This window comes from Physcomitrium patens, chromosome 9 (assembly GCF_059467195.1).
Source record: "Physcomitrium patens ecotype Gransden chromosome 9, ASM5946719v1, whole genome shotgun sequence".
NCBI classification, from domain to species: domain Eukaryota; kingdom Viridiplantae; phylum Streptophyta; class Bryopsida; order Funariales; family Funariaceae; genus Physcomitrium; species Physcomitrium patens.
In genome coordinates this window covers 10941757-10952921 of record NC_143418.1, presented here as the reverse complement: position 1 = coordinate 10952921, position 11165 = coordinate 10941757, and the positions used below count along the sequence as shown (strand labels likewise).

General features: G+C 34.8%; 2 protein-coding genes across 3 annotated transcripts; both read right to left on the bottom strand.

The window, feature by feature from the left end:
* Positions 1 to 3571: 3571 nt before the first annotated feature.
* Positions 3572 to 6909, bottom strand: LOC112286705 (uncharacterized). 2 transcript variants are annotated; one of them, XM_090253158.1, is made up of 10 exons: positions 6593 to 6909; positions 6123 to 6159; positions 5897 to 5970; positions 5647 to 5740; positions 5406 to 5488; positions 5163 to 5217; positions 5001 to 5037; positions 4610 to 4709; positions 4276 to 4445; positions 3572 to 4034 (listed from the first exon to the last, which is right to left on the bottom strand). In XM_090253158.1, the coding sequence occupies exons 1-9, from the start codon at positions 6866 to 6868 to the stop codon at positions 4419 to 4421; spliced, it is 783 nt and encodes a 260-aa protein (XP_090109284.1). In that variant the 5' UTR covers positions 6869 to 6909; the 3' UTR covers positions 3572 to 4034; positions 4276 to 4418. The 2 variants fall into 2 exon arrangements, with proteins under 2 accessions (XP_090109284.1, XP_024384622.3); XM_024528854.3 differs by having other exon boundaries at positions 3572 to 4167; positions 6593 to 6908.
* Positions 6910 to 7554: 645 nt separating this feature from the next.
* LOC112286703 (uncharacterized) lies at positions 7555 to 10942 on the bottom strand. Its single transcript, XM_024528852.3, has 7 exons — positions 10288 to 10942; positions 9775 to 10087; positions 9419 to 9481; positions 9226 to 9308; positions 8911 to 8941; positions 8454 to 8540; positions 7555 to 8247 (listed from the first exon to the last, which is right to left on the bottom strand). Exons 1-7 carry the CDS (start codon positions 10674 to 10676, stop codon positions 8086 to 8088), a joined length of 1128 nt encoding a protein of 375 aa, XP_024384620.1. The 5' UTR covers positions 10677 to 10942; the 3' UTR covers positions 7555 to 8085.
* Between the last annotated feature and the right edge of the window lie 223 nt (positions 10943 to 11165).

The following is an 11165-nucleotide window of genomic DNA, read 5'->3' as shown; positions in this document are numbered from 1 at the left end:
TTTCAAGGTTAGTTTGCACATGCATATCTAGAATTTGTTTTCATTACTTTCTTGAATAGTATAACTAGATAATAAACATTCAAATATATATATATATATGTATGTATGTGTGTGTGTGTGTGTTATTACTATTTTCTCCTGTGCTTCCGAATTTCTCCTGTTTATTTTTTTTGAAAGTCTAAAAAAAACCATTTTTTTGCTATAGGAAAAAAAAATTAAAATATTAAAAAATTAAAATATTTTCATAGTGTTGTACACCAATTTTAATTTCAATAAGGGCTTTTGGAATTTATTCTTTTTGAATGAATAGAAATCGGTACTTATAACATTGGTGAAAACTTATAAAATTTTGGCTCACCAAATTTTTATGTAACTGATGACATTTTGATGTGCATATGTTGTAAGTCATAATAATTCTCTTGTTGTATTCTTTTGCCAACTACAACATACTTTCTGCACAGTTTGCTAATGATTCTAACAATTTCAGGAAAGTTCGAGTTAGAATTACATCTCAGTCTTTAATATTTGTATGAAAATAATAAATTGGATATATATATATATATATATATACATTTTAAATATTTTAAATATTTTAATTATTAATAAAACACTATTTAAAAGAAACTTACAAACATTATATGATTACATGTTATGTCATTATTTTGAATGGATTGGTAGTAATGATAAATATTTGTGATTATATTGATTTTATTGAGTATTTTTTAACGTGTTGTTGATGCAAGTATTAAAAGTATTTTAGCTTTTTGTTATAAAATTTATTTTTGAATTCACATTCAATATTGTGCAATTCGTCTTGAGCAATATTCATAATATCAAACACATGAAGTGAGACCGTAGTAATGTTTTAATAAAGATAGGCATGATATAAATGTTTGATGTATAATTTATTAAGTAATATTAATAAATTAGGTATTATTTAGATATTAATTTTATACAAATATAATATGTAGAAGATTGGTGATGCATTACTACAAATAAAAAAAGGATTGAACCATATACTTTGCTTAGTTTTATTAAATAAAAATTATATTTTTTTGAAATTTTAAAGATTATTTTAATACAATTATAATGAATTCATATTTATTTTAATACAAATATAAAGATTATTTTATGACATTTTAATTGAATTAACAATTAAAGAGTTAGTTTATTTTATTATCCAAAATATATTTAATATTTAATTTTAAAATAATTATCTTATAAATTTTTGTGTAAGTACATGTATATTTTATACTTGATAAAGATTTATTTTGATACAAACTTTGAATATATCAAGTAGATCAATATTTTATAGTATTTATAGTATTTTTTTTAATATGCAATGAAGAGAGCCAAAACTCACTCTAAAATCTTATTTATTATATTTTATTAGTTTATATAATATATTTTAGCACCATTGTAAATTTGTAACTTTTAAAAAACATTCTTATTTATTTTTGTTAGTATATATATATTTTGCTATAAGTTCTAAATTTATTTATACAACTAGTTTTTACTATCTTAAGAGTTGATTGCACAATTATTAAAAATAATATAACAAGAGATGTCTACAACTTATAGTTAATACTACTTGCTTGTAATTTTGTTTTAAAAAAATATTATTTATATAGATGCATTTTAGATATTTAATTAACATATAGACCGTTAACAAGAGACAAAATAATATAATATAATACAAATTTATTAATTTTATAAATTATTCTATTTAGAAATTATTACTTATACTTTTTTATTATAAAAAACACAAATTTATAAAAGACTTTGAAACAATTATCTACAAGTTCTATGTATCCAGAATTCTACTTTTAGATTATAATTCTTAATAAGGATTTTATTATAATAATTTATATGATGTTTTAAAAATTAAAAATCTAAAAAAATACAAATTAAAAACTTATAAATTATATGCACATGTATATGTATGCATGTATATATATATATATATATATATATATATAAAAAATAAAGAAATTTTAACTTATAATTATTATAAAATGTTTTGAATTTAATTTTAACTAGTATTTTTTTGTTAATTTTGAATTTTTACTTTTTTTAGCGTGTATTATTTTTAAGTAATTTTATGTATAGTCTAAAAATCCATTATATATATATACATATGTATGTATACACGTATTCTAGTAAAATCTTGTGCCATTGGGCACCGAAATCACCACACAGTGCCATCCATTTCTCATTTATCTATGTTCATCCATATTCGGCCAATAAGAAGGATTTTTTATGTCTTTATTTCATATCTAAGCTGTTTCATACATATATTTATATATGTATATATATTGTTATTTATTTAATTGAAATGTTTAATTTCTAATTTTTAGATATTTGATATATATATATATATATATATATATATACATTTTTAAAAGTATGAAGTTTTAAATGTTTAAACTATTAAAAAAAATCAATTAAAAAAATATTAATTAAAATTGGATTCATTTTATTCTTTGTAAATTTAATTTTTGTTTTAAATTATTTGAACTAAATTTAATCTGTAAATCTTGGTTTTACTGTTTTATATTAAAGTATAAGGATGTGAAATTGATTTACATATATACATATACTTATATATTTATTGGATTGGATTGATTTTAATTCCAAAAAGTTTTTTGTTAATTTATTATACTTTTTAGAATTATAAAAAAGAACATTCAATTTTTAAAAAATAAGAAAACTCATTATTCTTGTTTTTTTTGGAAAAATAAATGATCTAATCAAATATGTTAAAATTCATGTTTTAAGAAGGGACATGATGTTGGGACATCACCCTTGAGTTAGTAGGTCTTCTCCTGGGTGTGTGAAGCTGGTACAACATGTCCAAAAAAGATTTGCCTAAATAATAACTTTGGGGGCTTTAAATTAGAAGTACAATCATGTAAAGCTTCTACAAGAAATCATACTACAAGTGTATTTTTAAGTATAAACAAGCAAGTATCTTGAAATATCTAAAGGTTAGATGCATGACCAAACATGCCAATGGGGACCAATTCTAATTATTTCCAAATAGGACAACTATCATCTAAACAAGTTGTAGTAGCTTGTTACGTTTGGGGGGAAGGGGGAGGGGGGGGGGGGTTTAATGTCTTGCTAACACACAGGTAACATCCCTCTTACAAGTCCCTTTAAGAACTCAAATCATGGAATTAATTAATAAGAATGTAATTTTTAGATTTAAGTAGTCCTTAATTATAATAGATACTCTCATATTCTTGCATGTTGTGCTAGATTTTCAATTCTACCATTCAAAAAAACTGACATGAAAAAAAGTTTTTCAATTAATATACAAATTAAGATAAAAATTTGAGAAATTTTAATTATATTAGTAGTGAAATGTTGATTTAAAGCTACACAGTCTCAAAAGAAAACATTTAACATATCAATGCAAATATCAATCTACAAAACAAACCTAATCTTAATGCAATAAGTCAACCTCAAAGCATTTTCACTGCTCTGTAGTATGCAATTTACTGATCAGGTTTTGAAATAAAATGGAAGTTAATAATTCTTCAAAAGGACTAATGGCGTCCAAGACAGCTTTAGTCAAGCAGAGGATTCCCATCAAATTATTAAAATGAAAAGGACAATAAAGTGGCATCAGAATAATTCAAAGACTGACTGTACGAAAGAGTCAACGAGCAATATATGTGCGTAGGTAATTGCAGACAAGATACGTCTGCAAGTCAGAGCAGGGCAAATCTGTAACTAGGCCTGTTCACACAGGCTCAATATGGAGGAAGAAGACTAGAATATACCATTTTCAGACCTACACAAATGCCCACATGGGGGATAATAACAGCAGTTCGGCTGTTTGAAAGCATTTTAACTCCTGTTTTCGGCAAGCAATTAAGTATATTTTTGCCCAATTGCAGATGCAAGCCATTTCAGACCTTCCATCAATCCTTGTCCAGTCCTTGCACTACATTCCTGCACAAAATAACTCCGGCCTTGTACTTCGTGCAGATCAAGTGCCACGGTGACTTCAGAGATGGACATTGCCTCTGGATTATCCATTTTGTTTGCCAAAACCAACAAACATACGTTATTTTTGTCATCACTCAATACTGCGTGAAGTTTATCGCGAGCTTCATGCATCCTCTCGTTGTCGCTCAGGTCAACAACAAATATCAAGCCCTGAAAGAACAAACCAGTTGACCACATCATTGACCTGCAACATAAGTAGCAGTAGTCCTTACAAACACATAAAACAACGTTTCCATCGTCGAAGAATAAAACACATACCACTGCGTCGGGAAGATAATAAATCCAAAACGGATTATTTGTCCAACCACCGAGATCCCAGACTGATAAGTTGATATTGCCTAACTCAATGGTTTCAACGTTGTAGCCAATTGTCGGTATAGTCACTACCTCACGTCCTAGTTTCAGCTGGTAAAGAATTGTTGTTTTTCCTGCACAACATCCAGCAAAGAATCCAGTAAAATCAGCACTCAGAGCTCGACATCAGCAGAAATCAACGCAATGTTGTTGCAGTAATTTCTTTAGTGCCGTGGTAAAATAGACTTAATTTTATGAAAAAGAAAACCAATGATACGATGAGAAAGATCTTATGTACCTGCAGAATCAAGTCCAACCATGAGTATCTTGTGGGTCTTGGTTCCCCACAAAGTACTATCAAGCAGCTTCCCAAAGTATATCCCCATTGTTGATAGGAGCTGCCTCACAAGTATGAAGTAAAGGCTCCAATAAATATTTCAAGGTCATACAAGACACACTTGAAAAAGCCTTTACAATGAACGGTATCATGCAGTTCACAATAAGCACCGAAGCACAGATAGGTGATGTCCAGGCAATCAATGCTAACTGATTCAAGAATATCGCGCCTAAGTGTTTTCGCCAGATGACATATTTGATGACCTCATGACTAACTTTCGTTCAAGTGGGTAGCAAGAAAGGAGTGCGCTAAGTTGCTAAATTTTTTGTTCACATCACCAGCACTGGCGTACTTGTTCATACAATCCACAACCTCTGGTTTCAAAATTTCTGCAAAAACATTGTGATATTGAAGAAGTTAATACCACAGTCACGTTGAGACATCAGCGCCAAAAGGTTCACTCCATGTCTCCAAAAAGATCTAGTTATAGTTCTGTGGTTCGACATTCGATTACCTTTTCTGGTTGCAGGGTTACAGAGGTAATATAACGTTGCAATAGCCGATAGAACCTGAGTCAGCCAATTCCAACAAACAATCAACTACCTCAGATGTTGTGAAGTTTAACAAAAAATAAATTTCTCTCCGAAAGTCTACACTACAAAATAGAAATGCATGCTAAGTGAAATAGAAAGAAAAAATAGCATTGAAATGATTGGCTCATAGAACAATTATCGGACAGTCAAAGAAAGATTCATACCGTATTCTCAACAGGGCTTGATAAGCATTGAATAATCAGAGGTATTCCACCATTCTTCACTACAATGGAAGCATTCATGGAATCTGCGCAGTGAATGTATAGAATTCTACTTCTTAAAATTAACCTGACAAATTTATAAATAGTAAAAGAAAGGGAAATTGCACGAAATGATGACAATTGACAACTTAAAACAGCGTTGATTACAGAAAGGAGAGCAAACAAAAAGGATGCGAAACCTCACCAGCAACACAATTGCAGATTCCCCCCAGAGAAAATTCAACAAGCTTCTCATTAGGCTCCGCCAAGCAGTCTAGAAATAAGTCCAGAACGTTGAGCTGTGAAACAACCAAAGTTGAGTAAAAAGTAGCGTACAAGTCATAATCTAATTAAGTGAATGTTACTTCAATGCATCAGACAACAAAAGACGGAAAAGTAAGAATTAATTGCTTCCACGCGTTTAGTATTCATATTTATTATTCATTTTTACATACTGCGCGAAGATATTCGAAGTTGAATGGATCGTAAGCGAAGTTGGCCAAATGCGCTACTACTTGCTCTTTAGTTTCTGCACTCGACCAAAGAATACAGTAAGATCCAATGCAATTATACATGTGAAAATTACATGAACTTCAACATCCAAATTTATCACAGCTGATTATTTAGCTTCAGAATAAGGTTATCTGAGAATGAGCAAAGACATGGCACCACCAGTCGAACCTTCATGAACAGTTTGTTGAAATTCCGTTACAAGGTCCTGCACATGGCCAGCATGCCTCCTCAGCGAATGATTATGACAGGATTAACGTCGGCAAACAAATGAACAATTTTTTAAAATAAAAAACGAAATGAAGAATTTAGGGTTTAGGATTTAAAATTTGGAAATTCTACACAAAATATTATGAATTCAGTTGCGCCATGGCTGTGTGAATGATATATGTTTCACAATCATCACGGCAGAGGCTTCAGCTGTCAACAAAGCAGAAAATTGAAACTCGTTCGCCAGAAATTTGCACTTACGAAGGGTGATTTTGGCAACCCAGAAAATATTGACAGTCAATAAGCAGTCAATTTTACTAAGAAAGGATGATTTCGACGTAACTGAACACCAAGTTCTACACAGAATCTGAAGTGCGGTACAACAGAAGCAGAGACTAGAAGAGAAGGATAACGCGATAAATCGAACGCACTTGCAAATATTGGTCGCGAGCGGTGCCATATTTGCCGGTCCGTTCCTTCTGACGAACCGCATTGCTGAACATGACTTCCTCCGCCCACTTCTGGCCGCCTCGCAATCGGTGCCAAGCAGTCTGTAAAGCTTGATAAATACGTAAACTTAACCTGGAATGTTTTGGCTGGATGGTGGAATTCGAAGCTCCGAAAGCTCCGAGAGGTCGGTAGCCAAGTTGCCTGAGGCGAGGAGGATGAGCGTGCTTTGGAACCGTGGTAATAAGCACCACGGTCATGTGCACATTTATCGACGGTTCCAGGCTCACACCGTCGACAACATTCAATTCTTAAGGCTTCTTTTGTTCAAAATGATATGAGGATGAAATGTTTGATATTTTCAGAGAACCCACTGTAATAAAGCAACACGCGTAACACCTTAACAACCTCATTATTGTTAGGAAATTTTGATGTCGTGCATGGAAGGCACAATTAGTTTTCACAATATAAACTAATGTAAAAACAATACTAATATGAATATGAAGATCAATGGATAATTTCAAAACAAAATATAAAGACAAAATAAAAAGCACACATAATTCACAAGATTGTTGCACCATCCAGAACCCCGAAGAACTCATGCTCACACCAGAACCATCTGTGGAGATCAGCATTCACACGACCTTGCTCATAGTCGTGAAACATTTGCTTACTGGCGTAGAGAATATATAGCCGTGCATTGAGGTAACCAATTTGCAAATTAGAATTCTTGAACAAATACTTCACGCGATGTTTTAACCACCATTATTTGATCTCACTCCCCACAAGGTTGAAAAACTCATTCTGGGAGGACACAGGGAAAAGGAGGATAAAAACGAATGAAAGAAACCTCGATTGCAGAGGAAGAAGGAAGAGGAAAAATTGTAATTGGTTAGGGGAGAAAGTGGAACACCCAAAAATCCACTCTGCAAGCTTACAGCGTGTATTTCTAGTTGGTAAATGAAAAATTTACTTTTGAAATTGTTGCATGATATCTTAAGTCTTCACGCCGACTACCCCTGCTATACAGATCCGGACTAAAACCTGAAATTGGTGACGTCTAGAATGAGTACGTTGCTCAGCACTACTCCCATTCGAATAGTAGTGCCCGTTCTTAGAAAATGTAGTGAACAACGTTCATAGACTGTAACTTACACTGCCATGCAGCTCTGTGCATTAACAACCTAATCTTATTAGTGCTATGCTCAACCACCTCTAACCTCTGCAGCTAAGGATCATTTAAGGTAGAAGTTACCAGACAAACAAGATACTCAACTAGCCTGCAGAAAAGTTCATCTACGTATCTAAACTAAACTTAGTCTCAAAGGGTCAATCTCTACTAATTATTTGTACTTGTTGCTAGCTACAGTAAGCAACTTCACATACTAAGTCCTCATGCTACAATTTTGAAAACTACAAAACTGAAGAGGCCATAAGCAGGAGGAAAATACATAAGTGCCCTGGTTCGTGTTGAAAATCAATGAGGGAGGCGAGGTCCAATGACAGAATGCTTTATGGGTTTGGCGGATAAAAGAGACGCAGGGGTCTCCCTCATAGTCGCTTCTTGTTCCGCCAGAGCTCGTGTAGCCTCAGCTCTCCACTCTGCCTGGCGTTGTGCTTCTGCTGTTGGCAACCCTAACTGCCATGCCCATTCTCAAGCCAACCCACACACGCCGCTTCCTTGGTCAAGAAGATGGTACCAGTTCTCTCAGACAAACTGGGATGACACGGTATGTACGTACTCTCAAATGACCCTTACAACCAGAAGACTTGGCAGCATAGGAAAAATAATCTGTACCTCTAAAGAACAAGCTCGTAGGACATAAAGCTAAATGGAAAACTTACCGCAACACGGAATGCATCCATGCGTGCAATCTCACGCTCTTCAATATTGGCGAGCTTATTTCCAGCTGCAATAGTTCTCTCCAATCTCTGCATATACATAACAAAGAAGCGTCAACCTCTTGTTGGAGCAGTCTTCGGTTGTAGCCCATGACTTCCACCTTAGCCGGAGCCTAACAGTAATCAAAGTTTCTATACAAGAAAAGGATTGGACAGGAACGTAAGTGAAGTGCTAATATTAGCCCTCATAATTAACTTGACCAAAGAATAACAAAGGCCGCAAAACGACTCAATTCCAGAAGCGAATATAAATATGAGATTTTGAAGCAATATAGTTACACAGAGGGCAACCCGTGGCATGACAAATTGTCAACGTTCATGACATAAAAAAAATCGGTGCTGTTCAATGTATTCATCCAGAACATAGAGTTTAAACCTAGCTCTCTAGGTCAAAGAATACCTTCTTTTCTGACCGAAGTTTTTTTCTGGCCCTGCATGGCTCAGAACCACCAACCCTGATATAAGTACTGATTCAAAAAATTTGTCCGTAAAATCTGAACTGCTAGAATCCTAATAGTACACAAGCATAAATCACCACTCATTCCTTTAACGGCCTAAAAACAAAAAATACACTTGATCCACCACCAAATGCCAAGTATATTAAAAATGGTCGCTTCAGAAGCAAGGATTGGAATTACAACTTGCCAATCATTATCCTTGATCCAAATAATCATGAAAATTTTAGCCGTCGCAATGACTAAAATGTATATTTTACCTCCAATCAACTGCACCATACAACCGCTGCATTTCTGCTTGTTCTTCTCTTGCTCTCTGCATGTCTCCGCTTGCTAGCCTTGCCTGAAACACTCAAAGCGATTACGAGCCTAAAAAGATATTTGTTCAATAAATTTCACTGAACAGACGCTCGGACAACAGGTCACACACAGGGAACGAAGATAGATGTGAACCTTGGCCATTTCTGCGTTGTGCCTGATCAGTGCCTTCTGCTTTTCTTGGGCATCCATTTTTTCCTAAGTAATATTCAAGCAGGAGATATGATAAGCTTCAGTTTTGTAAGTGCACCATATTTGTAAATACATCGAACGACGCTGAAAATGTTTGGTCCTTAGAAAGTCAACATGTGAATAGGCATTAAAGCAACGATATGATGTACTCAACTACACAACACATGATTATCAAGAAAGTTGATGCCACCCGAAAATCGGAGTATGTATTGTATGCTCAACCTTAAATGTTTAATCCAACTGATACAAAAAGAGCATGTGCCAATCATATAAGAACCAAATTTGATATCGAAACGTACCTGAAGAGGCGTTCGCGAGATTTTAGATATGATAAAACCCTCTTGTGGAGAAGGAGCAACCTCTTCCACTTTGTCTTTCGAATTTTTCTTGCCTTCCTCTTTCCTATGCTTACTGCGTCTGTCCTTATGCCTACTTTCCACCTTATCTCTACTCTTCGTCCTATCTTTTGTCTTTTTTGAAACTGACTCAATATCCCTGTCCCTCGAATTACCACTCCGATGTGATCTCCTCTCCTTTGACTTAACTTTACTACCCGTCCTTTCTTTCCTACGCCCTGATTTCTTTCCTCGACTTCCTGATGATTTGTGCTTGCTGCAAGGATGGACATAATCATAACAGAAAGTATTATTCCATAGTCCAGATATAACTATCCTATTAAGTAAGGTCTACATTCACGAAATATCGTCAGAGAACCAGGCAAGCAATCGTAAGTCATCGTGTTCCGTCCCTCAAGAATAAATTCAATATGTACATTGATTCCTGCTTGTTTTTTCAGGTAAAACAGATCATACCGGCTTATATCTTCTGATTCTGAACTTGAGTCATCCGACGACGACTCATCCGAACTTCTGAGCCCACTCTTTTTAAGAGCAGATCTTCGCCTCTTCCTCGATTTCCTAACATCGTCATCATCAGAATCGGACGAAGGCCCTACAGATGTACTCCAGTCCGTGTCCTCCTCCTCACTTGAAGATCCCGAGCTAACAGTACTTGCCCTTCTTCTCTTCTTGTTGCTCGACCTCGACCAGTTCGATATCATCCTCAAGTGCTTGCCACTCCTACTGCTATCATTCCCGTTCAATTTCGAGCCATTCTTCGACTCAGTCGATTCCAGCCTTTGCCTAGCACTTTTCTCTACCACCTCCTCACCTCCACCTCCACCATCCGGCATAGACTTCATGTCTCCACGATAGAATACGTCCACAAGCCTCTTTGAGGTACCAATTCCTCAGATTCCTTCAATTCCACAAACCCTAATCTTAACTCCTTCCGAAGAAGGCCAGACCTAAAACTGAACCAAGCCTCAGATCTGAGTCCAACGTGACCTTCAAAAATCCTTCAAAACAAGGCAGACGCCACGCTTCCAGGACTCCCGCAGAGGCTCCAATTCTCTTGATAATTCCGCAAAATTCCCGACAATTCGCCAACCAATTTCCTCAACAGCTCGCTATGCCAGTTGTGGGGCACGAATCCTGTGAACAATCTTGCGTCTCACGTCCGCATGCCCCTATCACCGCCTATCTCATCGCCGTCGAGTGTATTGGTTCAACAGAAAGAACAAAGCAGGCCCATGACCCGACCTAAACCCGTCCATCTCAACGCAACTCGACCAATGTGCATTGCAAGAAACGATTTCAAATCTCACAAATACTTGCAAAATTTAAATAGT